Consider the following 20359-nt stretch of genomic DNA (forward strand, 5'->3'; position numbering starts at 1 on the left):
TAAGGTAGGTCTTTGATATACAAAATGACTCACATTTTACAATTTCATGAGTTAACCTACCGGTATACATTGTTTACTTTTCATGAATTCAAGCTCAATCACACTCCTGTTAGGGATAGTCGCAAATATTTTAACTTTATTAGATATTGTCTAACAGAGATGTGCATGTATTTGCAGATACTGAATTCTGTTATCCCAACCTTATTGAATATACAAGCATTTTCAAACATTCAATCTCAAATTCCACTTTAAATTACTGTACAAACAACGCAAAGGCAGTATTTTAAACATTTGTTTAATATAATCTTTTTACCAAGTACTCTGAAAAAAGGTCATGATTTCAATACAGATACTGGTGTCTTTATATATTGAAAGCAAAGTCTAAAGTGCAAATGATCAGATTATTTAATATTTATCAATTAGACCATTACAAAAATTAACAAAATAAACCTTAAACATAATAAATTACATTTAACTGATTAAAGCTGAATTTTTCAGCATCATTACTCCAATCTTCAATAACACATGATCCTTCAAAAATCATAAATATTGAAAACATAAGTTCTCGTTCATTTTGAACATCTCACTCCATCATTCTCTGATCTCTCCGTTGAGTAACACTATTGACTGTGTCAATGAAGTTTCCTACGACACTGTTGAACGATTGCAACATGGAGACTCCCAGTTCATTGCTGGTCTCGTTGATGTCAGGATCATAGGCTCCAAATAATGGAGTGCAGACTTCTATACGTCTCTTCCCCTCCCGCTCGAGGATGCCAACAAGTTCAGTCCTGGCCAGCTGGAACCGCTCCCTGTCGTAGTTTATCAGTGTCCTATCGTCCAGCGGGTAGGTGACACCTTCAGGATAACAGTCACGTGGGACGGGCAGCTCAACGTATCTGTGGCACAATACAAACCTAAATTAAGTCAGAAGTAAACACTCAAAAGGCTCAAAGTTAGAGGACCTATTATGCTCTTTTATAAAGTCTTGTTTTTGGCCTCTTGTAGAATAGGTTTTCATTCTTAAAAACAATTTTCCACATATGCTCCTCTCTTCCCAGTCTGTCAGTAACACTGTTTAGTTCCTTTCTCTATGAAGCCCCTCCTAAAAAAGCACACTGTGCTCTGATTGGTCGGCTGGATCAGTGTGTTGTGATTGGTCAACTGCGCGTTTGGGAAATGTCACACCCCTTACTGTGAATCTTTGGGTAGACAACAAATGTATTCACGATGCATCGGTTTTCAATCTAATTCAAGAAACATTTTTGCAAATTCAGGGTGATAAAAAAAAATTCTATTGACAATACATAGGATAATTTAAATGCTTCCACTAATGTATCTTTGAAACACTCATTTCAACATAATACGATTTAGGACACACTGACTGCACCCAAAATCCCATACTTCCCTACTATATAGTAAGCAAAAAACAGTATGTGACAAAAGTAGTATGTCCAAGAAAAGTACCCAGATGAACAACTACTTCCAGTGACATTCTGAAGTGTGCATATGATGGACACTTTGCTATCCCATGAGGCCACGGGAGAAGATTTGTTAATGGAGAAGAAGCGACAACTAATGCTGGTAGGTCACATGATAATGACAGAATGAATGGCGAATGTAGTACATCTGTAATAGGCATGCATTTGAGTTGGTACTTATTTTGAAAAAATTTAGTATTGTGCAAAAGTTGATTTATTTCAGTAATTCAACTTAAAAGGTGAAACTAAAATATTATATAGACTCATTACATCCAAAGTGAGATATTTCAAGCCTTTATTTGTTATAATTTTGATGATTATGGCTTACAGCTTATGAAAACCTTTTCACAATATTCTAATTTTGAGGTTTTCATAAACTGTAAGCCATAATCAGGCTTGAAATATCTCACTTTGCATGTAATGAGTCTATATAATATATTAGTTTCACCTTTTAAGTTGAATTACTGACATAAATTGACTTGCACAATATTCACCTGTATATAGAACATACTTTTTTTTTTAGTGGTCATGAAGTAATTACTTATTCAAAATAAGTACCTACTCAAAATAAGTACCTACTCAAATCACATTGGAGTATGCAATTGCAGACGCAGCCTCTAATTTCGAATACTATTTAGGACGGATTGTATAAATTGGCACTACTCCCTTTCTATCTATAGTTTTTGTTGGGACGCAATGAGGGAGTTCAGAAACTGACACTGATATAGAGAATAACTCCCGCTGGAGGGCCTTTGTAACTCTGTTGTTATTTGAGTATAAAAAAGCTCTGCAGAGTTGAACATGTAAAAAAAAAAGAAGCATAATAGGGACTCCGATGAATGAACACAGTCTTACTTGTACCTCAAAGCAGGAAACCCCAGAGCCAGTGTATTGAAGAGAATGCGCAGGGCGGCAGTGCTCAGGGGATTACCCAGGATCTTCAGCTCCTGGAGCGCGTGACAGGGTCTCAGTGCTTGTGTGAACATATCCAGGGTCTCGTCGTCCAGTCCACACTCCTCCACACCCAGACTCGTGAGCGTGGCCGAGCAGCGGTTCAGGAGCTTCCGGAAGGTGTTGGGGAAGACGTCCGCCACCGCATGTCCACTCAGGTCCAGCTTCACGATGTGCTCACTGTGCAGGCTGTTGGCGAAGTAGGCCATGTCCACTGCGCTGAGACCACAGTTCGCCAACTCGATAACCTGCAGCGGAGTGTTTAGTGGACTGGGGAGACAAACAGACTCAAGTTACTCAATACAAGTGTTTAGGAATGAGCTCAAATAAAATAACAGCATAATGAAATTTACACTAAATGCAGCTTATAATAATAGGCATGCTATTATTGAATTGCATACTATAATAAAAAAAAAATATTCATAAATATATATTATTTTTATAATTTGACAAAAAGCTGAATTAAGATATCTGGAAAATCATTGGAGTTTTTCACTGAAAAATAAAGTTTTTTTGTTGATTGTTGATTGACTAAGTTGATTAAAAATACAAAACAAACAGGATTATTGACGAATATTATTACAATTTAAAACTACAGCGGTGTTTAGTGGACTCTCTCTCTCACACACACACACACACACACACACAGTAGACTGGGGAAACAAACAGATTCAAGTTACTCAATACAAGTGTTTAGGAATGAGTTCCAATAAAATAACAGCATAACGGAATTTACACTAAATGCAGCTTATAATAATAGGCATGCTATTATTGAATTGCATACTATAATAAAAAAAAATATTCATATATATATATTATTTTTATAATTTGACAAAAAGCTGAATTAAGATATCTGGAAAATCATTGGAGTTTTTTTGTTGATTGTTGATTGACTAAGTTGATTAAAAATACAACACAAACAGGATTATTGACGAATATTATTACAATTTAAAACTACAGCGGAGTGTTTAGTGGACTCTCTCTCACACACACACACACACACACACAGTGGACTGGGGAAACAAACAGATTCAAGTTACTCAATACAAGTGTTTGGGAATGAGTTCCAATAAAATAACAGCATAACGGAATTTACACTAAATGCAGCTAATAATAATAATAATGAGCATGCTATTATTGAATTGCATACTATAATATTAAAACTAATCATTTTAAAATAATTATATTTATTTTTACAAAAAGCTGCATTAATGCCCCAGGACCCGCTCCAGAATGTGGGCGGGGCCTACAGTGGCCACAATAACATCACACAATAAAAACAGAGATAATTTAAAATATCTATAAAATCATTTGGTGTGATTCACTGAAAAATAAAGTTTTTTTGCTACTCTGCAAATTTGATTAAAAATAGAAAAACAGAATTATACAGTTTTTCATTTTAATATATTGTAAAATGTAATTTATTCCTGTGATCAAAGCTGAATTTTTCAGCATCATTACTCCAGTCTTCAGTGTCACATGATCCTTCAGAAATCCAACCGTTGTGCTGAATATGAATAATATAAAATGAATAAAAGTATTAATATCATGGTACAGATGGTGTTTTGTCACCTGTATGACATGTGATGTTTTGGCTGTTATAAGACACATGCACTGCTATTTACAGCGAATGTAGAACACACTGTTGTGCCAGAGTCGTGTGCTGGCCTACTTAGAGTTCGCATGGGACAGCTGTCTGCATTCTTACAGTCGCACAACAAACAGGGAGCGATTTCAACAACAACAACAACAACACAATAGACAACATGGGTTGATAATAATCCTGGTATTGAAATCGCTCCCTGTTTGCAAACCCTCAAATAAGATTCTCAGATCTTACATTTAAGTGAAGAAGATCCCCAATTCAAATGTGTGGGGTCAGTAAAAAAAAAAGGTGTGTATTCACAAAAAATTAAGCCGCACAACATTAAAAATTATCATAGATGTTTCTTGAGCAACAAATCAGCTTATTATACTGATTTCTGAAGGATCATGTGACACTGAAGACTGGAGTAATGATGCTGAAAATTGCATCACATATAGTGAAAAATGAAATATTAGGTAACACTTTATTTTACAGTGTCCTTGTTACATGTACCGTATGAGAGTTAAATGGCAGCTGTGGTCATATTGTGGTTTTAAATGGTTAGTCCAGCCAAAAATGAAAATGATCCCATAATTTACTCACCCTCAAGCCATCCTCAGTGTATATGACTTTCTTCTTTCAGCCGAACACAATCCTAATATCCCGGCTCTTCCCAGCTTTTTGAAGCTCAAAAAATAAAATAAAAAAACTTCCATCATAAGCGCAGCCATCCATCCATCATAAAAGTACCAGTTATCCATATGGTTATTAATAAATGCCTTCTGAAGCAAAGCGATGGGTTTTTGTAAGAAAAACTTTTTTTATGTTTTGTTTGTTTATATCTCACAATTCTTCTGACTTTATAGTACGCAATTGGGAGATATAAAGTCAGAATTGTGAGATCTAAATATTCTGAGGTTAAAAAAAAGTGTCTTTTTCCCCTTAGAATTTGACTTTATAACTCGCAATTGCGAATTTATATCTCACAATTCTGAGAAAAGATGACAGAATTGTGAGATATAAACTTGCAATTGCAAGAAAAAACGTTATAACACTCAATTGCGACTTTATTTCTCAGAATTGCGAGATATAAAGTCAGAATTGCGAGATATAAACTCGCAATTGCGAGAAAAAACTTTATAACACGCAATTGCGGCTTTATTTCTCAGAATTGCGAGAGGTAAACTCGCAATTGTGAGATAAAAAGTTGCAATTATTTTTTTAAATGTTTTATTCTGTGGTGGAAACAAGCTTCCATACTTTTTGGAGCTTCAAAAACGTGGACACTATTCAATGCCATAACAAAGCTGGGAAGAGTCAGGATATTATGATTGTGTTCGGCTGAAAGAAGAAAGTCATATACAGTGGGATTGGCTTGAGGGTGAGTAAATTATGGGATAATTTTCATATTTGTGTGAACTATTCCAAGTCTTTACCTCAGCAGTTTCCTCAGATGTCCTGTAAGAGTGGAGAACCCCAGATAAAGCTCTCTCAGCTCGGTCAGCTGGCTCATCAGCTCTCCCAGAACTCCCATGAGCCCCTCGTCCTCCGGGCCCAGCCGGTGCACGTTCAGCGCCTGCGCAGGGAAGGTGATGGAGCGCAGCTTGGGGAACTTCAACTGGGAGAACATCACCTCGATGTGTGGAGCCTCCAGGTGTACGTTGTGCACCACTTCCAGCTTCTGCAGGCCGTGCGACTCCACCAGCTTCAGGAGGTAGAACAGGTTCCTGAGGCTCAACGAGTCCACACGCAGGCCCACGAAGTGCAGTTTTAACGGGCAATGTCTGCGAAGCAACAAAGCCTGAGCCACAACCTCGTTGTTCCGTCCAGTTACAAAAGCATCCATGCGAACATCTACCTCCACTTTAAACGCTGATGGCGATCCTTGACCATCCTGCATGGAGGCCATAGTCTCGTAGCACATGCGGGTGAGAAGCTCGGTTCGTGCCCAACGCCCGAGGGTCCGTCCACAGGGACAGATCTGGTGTTCAGTGTCCTGCAGACCCATTATATCCACCACACATAGCTTTTTAGCATACGTGCTTGGAGCTTGAAACACATAGTCCCTCAGACCCGTGAGAAAGGCCTCCAGACAGAGCCTGCATGTGCGGGACGTGAGATCCTCCGGACAGTCCACCGTTCGGCCTAACAGTTTACGCAAGTTAATCTCCGGCAGAGGCCACGTCTGGACCAAGTCGTGGAGCATTGATGCCTCCTCGCGCAGATAACTGGCCTTGAAGAGGATTGGGTAGAGATTGCAAGACAAGCAGTGGAGGTTCTGACACGCGCTCGGCCCGGTTTGGACGAAGCCCTCGGCTGCTAGGAACTTCAAGCTCTTCATGGCTTTCTGTCAGCTCCCAAGATCAAGGACACTTCTTAGAGCTGTCAGCCTTTAGGAGGAGTTGTGGTGTGTTTCTTCTGCCCTCTCTCAGCCAACATATACATATGCGTCGACTCAAGAAGAGAGTCGCACTTAGCGAGAGCGTGAGGAGGGAGGCAGACGAGAGGGGGTTAGTTATTTATAGAGGCAGCTGTCTCATACTCTCATGGCTATCAGACAGAGGTTAAACAGCCATTCGATTCTGGACGGCTGCTAAGGAAAAAGAAGAAGTCTCTTACCTGAGTCTCTTGCATTCTGTGGCGGTAGGAAAAATCTGGTATTTTCTGGGTTAACCATTGCAAAAGGAAAAAGAAGAGATGAAGCAGGGCTCTGAACCGGTTCAAGGTACGAAAACAAACGAAATTTTAACAGGAACAAAACCTATTTTGAACAGAAACGTTTATTTAAAATGACTATTAAAGGGATAGTTCACTTTGAAATAAAATTTTGGTATGTTGTATCTTACCTGAAGTGCATCAAGATGTAGGTGTCTTTGTCTCCGCAGTAGTTTCAATTTTGATATTTTTAGGTCTAACCGTTCTTGTCTGTCAGTCATATAATGCAGGTCTATAGGCACTGTCTCTAAAAGCATGCAGAGAAAAGTCCAAATTAAAAAATTCCCCATCATAAGTGCACATTGATGGCCTAAGACACGAAACAAGTGGTTTGTCTACAAGTATTTATATAATTTTTATCTCTTTTACACAACCACGTCCAAGTCATCTGTTTACTAAGTCTGCGCAAGCGCCGGAATGCTCCGGAAGTTATCTCTCGTGTGTGTACGTCACTCATTGTTTAAAAGTGACGTATTTTTACATGGATTTTTCAAAATCGTCTTCCATTGCGATTTCTTGCACGTCTAAATAAGTTTAGCTCTTCACAGTGAAAGGTAACACTGCCGAAATCTCTGTGTAAACAATGAGTGACGTACACGCGCGAGAGATCACTTCCGGAGCATTCCAGCGCTTTACGGCGCAGACTTAGTAAACAGATGACTTGGACGTGGTTGTGTAAAAGAGATAAAAATGATATAAATACTGTTCGTTTTATCACACAAACCACTTGTTTCGTGTCTTAAACCATCAATGTGCACTTACGATGAGGAATTTTTTAATTTGGACTTTTCTCTGCATGCTATTAGAGACAGTACCTATACACCTGCATTATATGACTGACAGACAAGAACGGTTAGACCTAAAAATATCAACAATAATTAATCCTGGATATTCATAAACTGACATTTAACAATGTATATTCCTATACCCTAGGGGTTAACATACTTATTTGCATATTTTTGGAGTCAGTGTCATTGATTGGACGGAGCTGCTCTAGCATTGAGCATATTACACGTTGTCGACTGTACAATAAAAAAAAATCTGAATGGACTTTTTGGAACATAGAGGTAAGAATGAAAGTCTTTTCTGGGGGGTTTTAATAACCCTGGGTAAAAAGTTTGAAACGTTCCTTAACCCGGGGTTTAGAACGGCGATAAGCCGGGGGTTAAGCGCAATATGAAAAGCCCTAATGAGATTAACCCACATTAAGTTATCAAAACTGATGATAGTTGTTTAAGTAGTTTTCTGATTGTCAGACACTTACATCACTCTTCCCGTTTCTCCTCAGTGCATCTTTGAGTGGATGCTGCCTTCCATTTTCAGGAGAAGAAAAAGATTTGGGATTCTCCATTATTCTTTCTGGTGGCAGTGTTACTACAAATAACGGATAAGACTTAGACTGAGAGGAGGGGGGGGGGGGGGGGGGGTTTTAGAAAGACATCCAACTTGACAGAATATTTGACATGAAGACAGATCAGTCTGTATTACTTTGCTTCAAACAGAGGCACTGTTTCAGAAGGAATTTCCTTTCAAAGCTCGACTTACCTCGCAGCGCACAGTAATGCTCTACTTTTGGATCTCTACCACACAGATCCTAGAGTAAAACAGGCCAAACAAATCATTAAAACTCTGGACATCCAAAGAAAACAATGGGCTGCAGTGCAGCTAGTCTGTGGAGTTAAGGATAAACCCATTATAGAAAGCATAGAAACTAAAGCTCTAGAGTCTGTGGAGGGCAAACATCTGTAAAATTATAGATTGACAAACATGATATATGAGCCAGTTTTGTATGCAATTTGTTTAGAAAACCTGTTTTTGAGCTGGAAAACCATGCAGCCCCTATAATCAATTCACTGCTGCGGTCTTAAAGGGATAGTTCACCCAAAAAATGATACGGTAACACTTTACAATAAGGTTCATTAGTTAATGTATTAACTAACATGAACTAACCATGAGCAATACATTTGTTACTGTATTTGTTAATCTTTGTTAACATTAGTTAATAGAAATACAGCTGTTGTTAGTTCATGTTAGTTCACAGTGCATGAATTAATGTGCACAAGATTTTAATAAAGTATTAGTAAAAATTTAAATTAACAAAGATTAATAAATGATGTATACGTGCAATTCATTATTAGTTCATGTTAACTAATGTAGTTAACTAATGTTAACTAACAAACCTTATTGTAAAGTGTTACCGTAATTACTCACCCTCATGTTGTTCCAACCCCGTAAAACTTTCGTTCATCTTCGGAACACAAATTAAGATATTTTTGATTAAATCTGAGAGCGATCTCACTCCTCCATAGGCTTCTATTGTAATTGAAACTTTCCGGGGCCATAACTCACCTCACTCTCCTTCAGTCTGGGCTGGACATCCTTTAGTTTGAGCCCAATATCTTTATTCGACAGTCTAGTCAAATGTGTATGACAATTATTTTCCACGCCTTCGAAATATTTTCCTGAACTACCGTATCGGTTCTCGCGTCTCTTCCTAAAGAAGAACCTTTAAAAGGAGATTCGCTTTGATTTCGCAAATGCTTGTTTTTCAGATTGAACACAACATAAACATTTCAAATTAAATATATAGTTTAGTATCGAGATACCTCTATCCAATTTAATATCAGCACGATTTCAGTATCAACGGGGGGAAGTTAACTTCACAGCATTTGGCTCATGATTTGACTACACAAAAGTAACAGCTGCAATGCATTGAATAAATCAAAAAGTCTTTACATTGTAGCGTCCTCTGGTGGCGTGTCGAAATACAGCAAGATGTCACGAAATAGGTTTTTTCTCTGCAGCTTTACAATTTTTAGCTAAACCAAAAAAATTAGTTATCATCATATCAATTGATTAAACTGCATTATGTTGCCCACAATCAGATTATAGGTTAATAAACAGTATGTGCTCTGAGAATTCACTGCACAGCACTAACACATTAGAAACACCTGGTGCCTAAGGGAACTGTGGACACTGACAAATACACCCTGATATTTGACTTTTTTTTTGAAGAAGAAGAAGAAGAAGAAGGGGGGGGGGGGGGGGCAAATTATTGACTTTCAGAATAATAACGGAAAAAAATAATGAAAAAAAACACTTTCTGAAGAAATTTGGTAATAGTCCCTTTATTTTTGTCATTTTTTGAGCTTTGCAATTTTGTACCTTCATAATTTACAATTAAAAATACTTCTATAATGCATTATATAAAGGCTTTAAGTAAAGTGTTAATCATAAATGGCTTTCCAGAAATACTCAAGTATCACTCATCAGAATCCTCAAGCATTTGGGTCATTATTATTTGTATCCCCTTCCCCTTCGAGCAGATTATTTAGAATAAAATCTAGGCAAAAATATTCTTGCTCACTTTCGAATAAAATTAAATGAATCTGTTCTAATTTCAGTCAGTTTCAGGCTCATCTTTTAGACACCAGCACCTGAACAAGTGTATCAGTCATGTTCTGTTTTAGTTTCTAGTAGTTTTTATTGTCTGTATTTGTCTGAGTTCTAGGGTGCGTCTCAATCTGCTCCCTAATTCAGAAGTTAGGGCACTGATCAGGGAGTCGGCCATTTTAAGTGCTGTATAACCGCAACATCCTTCCTGAAACGTCAGTTCCCTAAATAGTCCCACAATACACAGGAAAACCCAGGGGATAATTTATATAAAATAATTGATGTAATGTTGCATGTATTTATCATAATGTACTTCTTTAAATAACAAAATAATAAAGATATCTGTTCTGCTTTTGTTCATAAATACGAGTAGTGATGTTGTACGACGAGGATGTTATCAGGTCGTTTGCAAAAAAAATTCTACATCCGAAATCGCATACTTCCCAAGTATATAGTAGGCGAAAACAGCATGTGACAAAAGTATGTCTGAATTCACAGTACTCATTAGGCAAAAAATACCCGGATGACCTGCTACTTCCGGCGAGATCTTGAAGTGTGCACGATGGACACTTTAATATCCCATGAGGCCACGGCAGAGGATTTGTGAATAACAGTGACGCGTCACAACTGATGCTGCAGGTCACATGATAATGACAACATGGCGGATGTACATTCATACTATATAGAACATACTTTAGTGATCGTGAATTAATTACTTATTCCTTATATAGAGTCCTTACCAGCGCCCAAATTAGTGTACGACACATTCTGGTTCACAACCTAGGAAGCGAGGGATCTGATTGAGATGCTTAAGATCCTTATTTGTGACCACAAAACCAGTCACATGGGTCTATTCTATGAAATTGAGATTTAAACATCATCTGAAAGTTGAATAAATAAGCTTTCTATTGATGTGTGGTTTGTTAGGATAGGACAATATTTGGTTGAGATACAATTATTTGTAAATCTGGAATCTGAGGGTGCAAATAAAATCAAAACCTTGAGAAAATCTCATTGTGCATTTATGTTCACGATTGTGCTGCATTCACTCACAACAATACATGTTTTATATATTTACGGTAGGAAAATTTACAAAATATCTTCATGGAACATGATCTTTACTTAATATCCTAATGATTTTTGGCATAAAAGAAAAATCGATAATTTTGACCCATACAATGTATAGTTGGCTATTGCCACAGATATACCCGTGCGTCATGTGACTGGTTTTGTGATCCAGGGTCACAACTTTAGTTCTCACCTGTTCCACGTTCAGTTGATCATCATCCTCCTTTCGTTCATGGTCTTGTGTTAACATTGCGTTGGTTGAAAACACATTTGGGAGATGCACAAGTACAAATCATGTAAACTCACATGAACACTGAATTTATTCCAAATTAACTTTGTACTCAAAGTTTCTTTTCAATTTGACTTCTATGTTGTAGTGTAGAATATTTGCGGCTTACACGTTTAACTGTGAATCAGGCGTTCTGAGGAAAAGAAGCGCTCTGGAATATTCTGTACACTTGAGTTACAAATGTAATAGTAGAAAATATTCGATGGCCAATACCACACATATCCTAATTCAAGCATAATAGTTCAGTTTTTGAAAGAGGACTGAAAAGGCAAGCCAAAAAAAAAAGTTCAGTCTGAATGTACAATGATTTTAGGGGTTAACTTCACCCTACAGTTTCTTTGATGGCCACAGCAGGTGTTGGTCCTATATGAGTCCAGACGTAGCCTTTATCTGGACGAACTGGTATTGTTGGGAAAGGGCAACTTCTCGATTTGAAATACTCTGATGGAGCGTGACAGACAAACTCCAGGTATTCCATTTTTCTCGGCAAGTCTTCTTCAGGGCCTAAGCAAAGAAATAAATGTGTTTATGCAGCCATTAAATAAAGAAATCTTGTTTGAAATTAGGATATATGACTGGTGATGCACTTAACCCAAGATATTCGGGTTTACTAAATCAATTCAAATATCCTTTTTTAAAGGGGTCGTTGATTATGATTTCACTTTTCTAACTTTAGTTAGTGTGTAATGTTGCTGTTTGAACATAAACAACATCTGCAAAGTTACAACGCTCAAAGCAAAGGAAGATATTTGCTTTTAAAGAAATCGCTTTTTAAGGACTACAACAAACGGCTGGTAGGAACTACACGACATTCCTCCCGGGTTAGTGACATCACCAACCCTAAAATTTACATAAACCCCGCCCCCGTGAACACGATTTATAGATCATCAAGACAGAATATGCTAATCAATGACTAGAAGATAACTACATCAATTCATCAACTAGCCATTCAGAAATGTTGTCTACATGTTGTCACTTCTTCAGTCTTTCCATCATTGTCTGACTTCGGTTTGAACATAAAAGGCTAAAAGTTTTTGAAATGTTCAGTGCATGTGAGGTAAAAGGACACTTTTGAAGCTCCGCCCCCTGTGCCGGGAGCAGCAGCTCATTTGCATTTAAAGGGGCAAGACACGAAAACGGTGCGTTTTTGCTCACCCTCAAAAAGTGACAACTTTAACATGCTATATAAAAATATCTGTGGGGTATTTTGAGCTAAAACTTCACACACACACACTCTGGGGACATCAGAGACTTATTTTACATCTTGTGAAAAGGGCATTATACCACCAATAATTCACATTACATTTGTCAGCAAGGAACATAAGAAGTTATTTCTGCAGGAACTTACCAACAATGTATGTTCCTGGATCAAATCGATCTCGAGGACTGGCCTGAGTTGGGATCAGCCAAGTTAACGCAGCACTTTTCTCGCAGTACTGGTCCTGGACGAAACCACGAATCTGTGCGTAATACGGTTTACCGTCATCCTCGTCTATTACTTTAATGACATCTCCTATTTGATAATAGACACCCTGAACACAAGAAGTACAGGTTAGATAGGAAGCGGCAGATAAAACAAACATTTTGAATAGTAGAGAGAGGAGTGGTTACCTTGTAAAACATGGACTCTGACGTGATGATTGTTGACACAGACTCTGGTGCTTTGATAGGCTGTGGAACATGAAGGAAGAATAAAATGTCATTGAACCATTTCATTAAACAATCATACACAAGCTTGAGTGAAAAACACTTACATTTTTCAATTTGAAAATGTGTCGTCTGCCCTTTCCTTTGGTTGAGACTTTTTTCTCAGATGCCGGCGCTTTGTACTTGGTGCTCCGTAACCGAGCGGAGCGTCTGTGGATTTCCTGTTTGGACTGTAAAATAAAAACAGAAAACAAAAATAGTACCATTGTTTGTTTTTTTCAGAAACACTATGTACAGATAATATGGTAAAATCGTTAGACAGTTGTGACATTAAAATGGCGGCGCCCAGAAGGGGGCGACCCGCTCCATGTACAATAAAGCTAGATAACTTATGTCTGTAGTCTCGTGCAAGTGTAGACCAATACTTTTTTAGCTTAGTTTAAACATATCTATGTACAGATAATGGTAGTAATTGTTTGACAGTTGTAACGTAAACATGGCGGCGCCCAGAAGGGGGCGACCAGCTCCATTTACAATAAAGCTGGATAACTGTTATGTCTGTAGTCTCGTGCAAGTGTACACCATTTTAACCATATTTCTTTAAAATATATAAAAATCTTTACAAAAATGTCTTCATCAAATTTCATAAGCTAAAAAAAGAAGAGCGCGCCTTTTCAACAAGTAACGTTAACAAGTTACGTTAAAAATGGGAGCGATGTCGTGTAATAAGTAGCACTTCTTTGATTATAAATGTGTAGCTTGAAGTCTAAATGATAGGTTACGTAAATTACATGTTAGAAAGCAATTGAAGGAAGATTTCAAACCTGTTTTCCTCCGCCATTATTCTGCTGGATGGTGGATGAAGCAGATGCTCCGGATCCTCCACTTGTTACAATTTTACCCGTGCAATTGTTACACAAAATTTCCCCCTGGTTTCCTTTTTTCCACATGGAAGAAGAGTTCGTCTTGCAGACAGCACAACATGGCTTTAAACCAAGAGGCATGTTTGCTGACCATAAAGCAGCAGCCTGGCAAGGCTGCGTTTACAACGGTCTTGCAAAGTTAATTCTGAACTAAACCGTCGTGTTTTTCCTGTAATACGACCAAAAATCTACAATGAATGGAGAACCTCGAAAAAATATGATCATTAGTTTAACCTCAAATACATATCTTTCATTTTGAAAACAATGAATGATAGGTCCCGTATGTTTGGTTTTATCAGGCAGAAAAAAAACTTCCCGGATACGAAATATGCCAATGTAAAATAAAAGTCCTGACTGCGCGATGCTTAATTTCAAAATAAAGGTCTAAAAACTGTCTGTGAAAAGATTTCACTGGAGGGCGCTGTTCATTGCCATTTAATTTTAAGAAAGCAAGTACAGTATGTAGCATTATTATTATTTTCTCCATGAACCACAACAAATAGGAGGACTCCATTTTAAACTTTTTAATCCGACCAAACCTTCTCCAATACTTTCTGTTTATTGGCTACACATCATACAAACTGGGAATGTATCAAGTATAGTCTATGAGTGTGCAAATGACAATTCAGGGTTAATGGTCACGTTTAAAAAAAAAATCAAATCAAATGAAATCATAAAAATACCACCACCATAAATACTTAGGTTAAAAAAATAGAAACAAACCATCCAAACTTCAACCATTTTTACACACAACAGTCAGATTAAGATGTAAAAACTGGTCATCAATTAAAAAGCAAGATGATAAACTGCTCATCAATTCCAATGTAAAATGTATCTGAAAGAAAAAAAGCCAAACTAAATACACCAACTACAATCACCAACTCTACATCGTCTATTCCTTCTTTCCCCTTATATCATTCTGTCATTAAAACTGTAATGAGAAGCCATAAAAAAATGGCAACCAATTCAGAGTAATACAAAATATGAGGCTGTTGTCAACATGAAACAAAGACTATATAATGTGGGGGGGGGGGGGGGGGGGGGGGGTGATTGTATTTGATTGACACAGCAAACACTAACTTAATTAGGCAACATGTACATAAATAAGAAAAAAAGTACAAAAAGGCACACATGAGCACAGTAGAATAAAACAAACACAAAAAAAACTCTCTCTCACATCTATAAACTTCCAACAATTATGTATCAGTAATAGAAATCAAACTCTGGTATTTATGACTGTTAGATTAATATTCTGGTTTAAATAACGCTTTAAGATATTGACAGCATCAGAGTTCGTTTTTAAATGCATTGCTTTTTTTGTTAAAAATAAAAATGTGGTACTCAATACCACGCCACCGATGCCGTCTGTAAATCTTAAACTGCATTAAACCTGGAATATTCTTTTAAGTTTTGTTTACTGCACAGTAGGTTTAGTCAGAGAAGATGTTAATATCATTATGGCCACATACAACAGGAGAATCTAGAACCGTTTTTGTTGGTAAAGATAACAACTTCCTGTGTTTCTGAGTGTGGCACGCAAACGAAATCAGATAAACCACTGTTTTTATCTCTCTATTGCTTCAGTAGACCTGTGCAGTGTCTCTATGAATATATTCATGAGCCCGATGAAATGCACAACCCTGGATATATCAGAGGTGTTGTGTGTAGTAGTCACAAAAAGATAAGGTAATCAATGCCATCACGTTTTCATTTACATCAAGCGTTCCCTTTCTGAAGCAAACAACACTTCACACTGCTCAAACACTTCTCTTTTATAATATGTGAATGTGCATTGTGCGCACCAATTGCATTAAATATGGCATAGAAAGAACATTAGTGTTTTTAAATAAAGCATCAGATCGGCATTGCTAAGTAAAAGAGATGCTGTAGAATAAAAATAAAATAACTAATTAAAACGTTCAGGGGCCGGTTGCATAAACATGGATGTTAAGACAGTGTCTTAAGTTCAAGTATGACCCACTCGCAGTTAGTCAGGGGCAGTCAGTCTTAGTTTTCGGTATCAAATTAGGCAAATCTACGTTTTTATGTAACGGATTAAAAAAAAAAGCTATGAACAGTTTTAAAGAAAACAAATCGATGTCTTAGAGGTTTATGCAACCTGATGCAGGTCTTAATATTGGCTTCACACTGGATGCATGCATTCACGAATTCATGTTTCTGCATGTAAACATTCCCTTTTTTTTTTCCAGAAAGATACAACTATCAAAAATTTATTAATTTCTCTTTAAAAGAATGAATTAATTTCTAATCTAATACAAATGGAGCTTTCTCTAATGGCACGCACAGCATGATTTCTGGCCTTGCTTACCTTAAAATGAAAAATTTCTATATGCAGGTTATTAAAGGGATGGTTCGGAGTAATTTCAACCTAGGGTCCCTTTGCACCATGACCTCGAGCCGAACCTCGATCTCCAAAGAAGCTTTTTTTTTTCCTTGGTCGAACATTATTAAAGTCAGAGCTTATTTAGAGATATCAGCCGAATGGCTTAATGCAGGCGCTAATGGATCCGAAGTTTGTATCTCGTAAATTACTGCTAACCCGGATGTCGAGGTCACTTCTGTGATGTCTCGTGCGATCACCCAATGTTGCTGAAAAAGTTTTTTGGTATATGCCAATTTTTTTTATTGTTTTTTCTAAGTGTTGACAACTTGGTGTTAACTAATAATTGTTGCAAACTGGTACTATCAACAAAATATTAGTGCATTCCTGGAACTGGGCGTCGTTACACTACATCCTTATGCATCGCTTTCTCCCAGGACTTTTATGGGGTTTTTCCAACGCTTTCTGCCAGGACTTTTACAAGCTTTTCCCAAATCACAGAAGTGACCCATGTTAGCGGTAGAATAAGCCATAGATATACATAATAAAGGCTAGATGTCTTACGGCGGAGTCTCTAACGGCATCACCCGGTGGCCATCTTGTCACAAGAAAGCTTTCTGGCGGGCTCTGTGGTTCCTGATGTACGGCGAGTGATCTGCACAAACACACACACTCTTATCTCGCTGAAATCTTGACGGATTTACAAACGATTTGGTTTCTTACAAACGTTATTAGCGTGGCTATAATTCTGGATGCTTGAACATGTTGAAATATATAATATTATAATTATTCATAAGTACGCAGTGTCATAACTACATCTCTGACGTTTATAACAAACCAACCTGTTTGAAAATCAGTAGAAAATTGAGCAAGTTGGTTATGTAAAAAAGTACATGCACCATTAAAACACAATATTACGAGTGAGCGAGCTGACTGTGACAAGATGGCCGCCAGGTGCGGACGTCGACCTCCATTGGCCAGCAGCGCGGACGAGACATCTAGCCTTTATTATGTATATCTATGGCATAAGCCATCAGGCAAGTGTTATTTAAAAAAAACTCCTGATGTAGTTACAAACTTTCAAATGCCTCGTTTTATGAGCACAGAACCTATTTGTACTACTGTAGAAGTTTGGTGCCATCCCGGGCATTATTAGTGGGGTAATTTACGAGATGCAACCTTGGATCCATTAGCGCCTGCACTAAGCCATTCGGCTGATATCTCAAAATAAACTAACTTTAATAATGGGGAAAAAAGCTTCTGGGGGGGGGGGGGGGGGGGGGGTGTTTGGCTCGAGGTCATGGTGCAAAGGACCCTAGGTTGAAATTACTCCGAACCATCCCTTTAAACTTATTGTGGACAATTAATTTTTTCCTTTTGACCTCATAATTTTCAATCGAAATGTCATATTTTCAAGTGAAAATGACGTATGCTGGAACTCTCCAATCATTTAGTCCGCTTAAACCCCGCCCCTTTCTTATCTGCCTCCATCCAATCAACGAACGATGGATATAAAAGTCCTCGCCCTACATTTTTTCCTTTTCAAATCATCCATTTCACTCAGATGTACGTCACAATATGGAAGAAAAGATGGCACTTCTTCCATTTCATTGCGACTTTAATACTTTGCAACATTCACTAATAACCGTATGTTCTTATGTGCACAGAAAAGGTTCTCACACAAAATTGCCACCCGATTCACAACAGATATGCACATAAATTTGCTCTTACTGCCAGATTATCTTACATAAATGTGCCTAAAGTTAGCAATAAGCATAACTAGTGTCCTAACCATCTCCATACAGTGGCTTTCCATATAAAGAGCTTTTAAATAAGCCTAACAACATCTTTTTATGCAACTACTCCAGATCAAACAATAACGCACTTAAATGTTAAAAAAAAATTAAATCCTGGGTCAGATTTTCAATTAAATATAAAACTTTTCGGCTTAAAGCTTGTTTTTTGGGCCCCGAGGTCTGATTTTTACATAAATGGCGTTTTAGTTGGTTCTAAATTGTTTGCTGAATGTAGAAAAAAAGTGCAAACTTATTGATGAACTATGGCAAAAACATTCACACACACAAATACGGTAAGTGAATGAGACCCAATCTTCTCTCGTCTACTTTCTTTAGCTTGAATCGGAGCACGTTTTCTTGTTTCAGACGCGGTGCAACACACAACCGAGACGAGTCCCGTCTAACCCCCCACTGCACCTCGTTCACACTTCTCCATTTTTGCACGAGCAGTTTTGTTTTATTTAGTGTTTTGGCACAGTAAGAGCACTCAGTTGGTAAACGTAATTGGACTCATTCCTCACACTAGGTGCACTTCTTCCTCCCACTCCGAGGAGAGTTCGGTTCCCTGCGGATCAGCACTGCTTTCAGGACAAACTGCACTGGTGAGATCTACACTGCCCGAATCCTCCAAGCCTGGCTCTGCTTTAGGAGGTTGTGCATCATCCACACATTCAAGCTCCAAAAGTTGCGTCGCCAACATCTCTGAACTCTCTTTAGTCAGCGATAGGGAGTCTTCCTCAGGACTCCCCTCTCCGTTCTCCTCGTCCTGGGCTTTGGCGGGTTGTTCCTCTCCAAACGCGAGTGGCTCGGGACCGGCATCCGAGGTGGCTGAGGGAATCAGTGCAATGCTCTGTGGATTCATATCGTGGAACCAGGCCATAATGTTGCCAAGCAGGTTGGCATTAGTGGAAGGGTCCAGGCAGTCCGGGTCACTCGGGGTGAAGGCATCAGGGAAGGAGCTCATGTTAAAGGGTGTATAGTGGCTGGTAATGTTGCCCAGTCTCATAAGGCTGTCTCCCAGCTCCAGAAGCTCAGAGCTGCTCATGGAAGCCCGGGGAGGATCCGCAGAATCCAGTCTAGAGGACAGAGAGGAACCGCTGGCCCCTACAGAGGCGTCGTTACTGAGACCATCCTGAGGCTCGGGGTCCAAGGCCAGCCCGGACTCCTGTAGAGACAGCTGGATAGCCAACAAAATATTGGGGTCATCCTCATCCAGAGAATCAAGTGCCTGAGAGGATTAAAAGGGATTCAAATTCTCAATAGATGCTCATTGACTCATTTGTGAGTGAACTACACTACCATTCAAATGTACGGAGCCCCTAAAGGGACCTTTGCAAAAATAAAAATATTGACTTTCACGTGCTCACGAGAAACCTTTGCGTGCGCACGTAAAAGTCTGTATATTTCTATTTTTGCAAAGGTCCCTTTAGGGGCTCCATACAAATTAGGAAGTAAATGGTAAGAAAAAAATAAATAATAATAATTATCAAGCATGCATTAAATTGATCAAACGTGGCAGATGTTATAAATAAATGTATAATGCTACAAAATAATTCTATTTTAAATGGTGCTCTTTTGAACTCTATTCATCCAAGAATTCCGAAAAAAATATTAATATTAACATTGATAACGATAAAAAATGTTTCTTGAGCAGCAAATCAACATATTATAATGAATTCTGAAGAATCATGTGACACTGACAACTGAAGTAATGATGCTGAAAATTCTGCTTTGATCACAGGAATAAATTACATATTAAAATGTATTCACATAGATAACGGTTTAAGTTGTAATAAAATGTTATAATATTTATACTTTTACTGTATTTTTACTGAGACTTATTTGCAAAAAAACTAACAACAACAAAAAGAAACGTATAGATACCAAACGGTTTAACTGCATAATTTTAAATGTTGTTACATGTTTAAAATAATATATAAAATGTGTTTGGTTTTGACATTTGTAAATTTAGTTAAATTTTGTATTTTTGTTAACTGAATTTAGAAACCATTTTGTAATAAATATGACTAAAATTAATGAATTATTTTATTATAATTGAAATACAAAATGTGGTCAAAAAAACGGCTCACTATTGGCCGACGCTGGTCATGTGTGTGATGCGTGAGATGCTGGCCAATAGTGAGCCTCCGTTCTGACGTACAACCCAGAA

The 20359-nt window shown here is 37.9% G+C and overlaps 3 protein-coding genes and 1 long non-coding RNA gene across 5 annotated transcripts in view; 1 reads left to right on the forward strand and 3 right to left on the reverse strand.

Moving 5' to 3' along the window:
* Window positions 1-116: 116 nt before the first annotated feature.
* On the reverse strand, window positions 117-6727 carry lrrc14b (leucine rich repeat containing 14B). The gene is made up of 4 exons (XM_079590746.1): window positions 6637-6727; window positions 5454-6489; window positions 2343-2702; window positions 117-899 (listed from the first exon to the last, which is right to left on the reverse strand). The coding sequence occupies exons 2-4, from the start codon at window positions 6356-6358 to the stop codon at window positions 584-586; spliced, it is 1581 nt and encodes a 526-aa protein (XP_079446872.1). The 5' UTR covers window positions 6359-6489; window positions 6637-6727; the 3' UTR covers window positions 117-583.
* LOC306986936 lies at window positions 6615-8134 on the forward strand. Its single transcript, XR_013795057.1, has 3 exons — window positions 6615-6742; window positions 7666-7799; window positions 8021-8134. It is a non-coding gene; the product is annotated as an uncharacterized lncRNA (long non-coding RNA).
* Window positions 8135-9840: 1706 nt separating this feature from the next.
* On the reverse strand, window positions 9841-14395 carry gatad1 (GATA zinc finger domain containing 1). Its single transcript, XM_079590747.1, has 5 exons — window positions 13954-14395; window positions 13237-13359; window positions 13094-13153; window positions 12831-13014; window positions 9841-11986 (listed from the first exon to the last, which is right to left on the reverse strand). The coding sequence occupies exons 1-5, from the start codon at window positions 14131-14133 to the stop codon at window positions 11805-11807; spliced, it is 729 nt and encodes a 242-aa protein (XP_079446873.1). The 5' UTR covers window positions 14134-14395; the 3' UTR covers window positions 9841-11804.
* Window positions 14396-17669: 3274 nt separating this feature from the next.
* ankib1a (ankyrin repeat and IBR domain containing 1a) overlaps window positions 17670-20359 on the reverse strand; it is a 39664-nt gene continuing 36974 nt past the window's right edge. For both annotated transcript variants that reach the window (XM_079590744.1, XM_079590745.1), the window contains one exon: window positions 17670-19417. In XM_079590744.1, the coding sequence (XP_079446870.1) occupies window positions 18707-19417 (711 nt within the window). In that variant the 3' untranslated portion in view covers window positions 17670-18706. The remainder of the gene's footprint in view (window positions 19418-20359) is intronic.

This window comes from Phoxinus phoxinus (genome assembly GCF_949152265.1).
Source record: "Phoxinus phoxinus genome assembly, chromosome: 19".
NCBI classification, from domain to species: domain Eukaryota; kingdom Metazoa; phylum Chordata; class Actinopteri; order Cypriniformes; family Leuciscidae; genus Phoxinus; species Phoxinus phoxinus.

What these genes read in the sequence shown, in the direction of transcription:
- lrrc14b (XM_079590746.1), bottom strand. Translation starts at nt 6,358, where the DNA reads ATGAAGAGCTTGAAGTTCCTAGCAGCCGAGGGCTTCGTCCAAACCGGG. An exon ending in CATCTGAGGAAACTGCTGAG is followed by an intron (nt 2,703 to 5,453) that starts GTAAAGACTTGG and finishes TTGTCTCCCCAG; the next exon opens with TCCACTAAACACTCCGCTGC. An exon ending in CTGGGGTTTCCTGCTTTGAG is followed by an intron (nt 900 to 2,342) that starts GTACAAGTAAGA and finishes ATTGTGCCACAG; the next exon opens with ATACGTTGAGCTGCCCGTCC.
- gatad1 (XM_079590747.1), bottom strand. Translation starts at nt 14,133, where the DNA reads ATGCCTCTTGGTTTAAAGCCATGTTGTGCTGTCTGCAAGACGAACTCT. An exon ending in ACATTTTCAAATTGAAAAAT is followed by an intron (nt 13,154 to 13,236) that starts GTAAGTGTTTTT and finishes CATGTTCCACAG; the next exon opens with CCTATCAAAGCACCAGAGTC. An exon ending in CAGAGTCCATGTTTTACAAG is followed by an intron (nt 13,015 to 13,093) that starts GTAACCACTCCT and finishes TCTTGTGTTCAG; the next exon opens with GGTGTCTATTATCAAATAGG.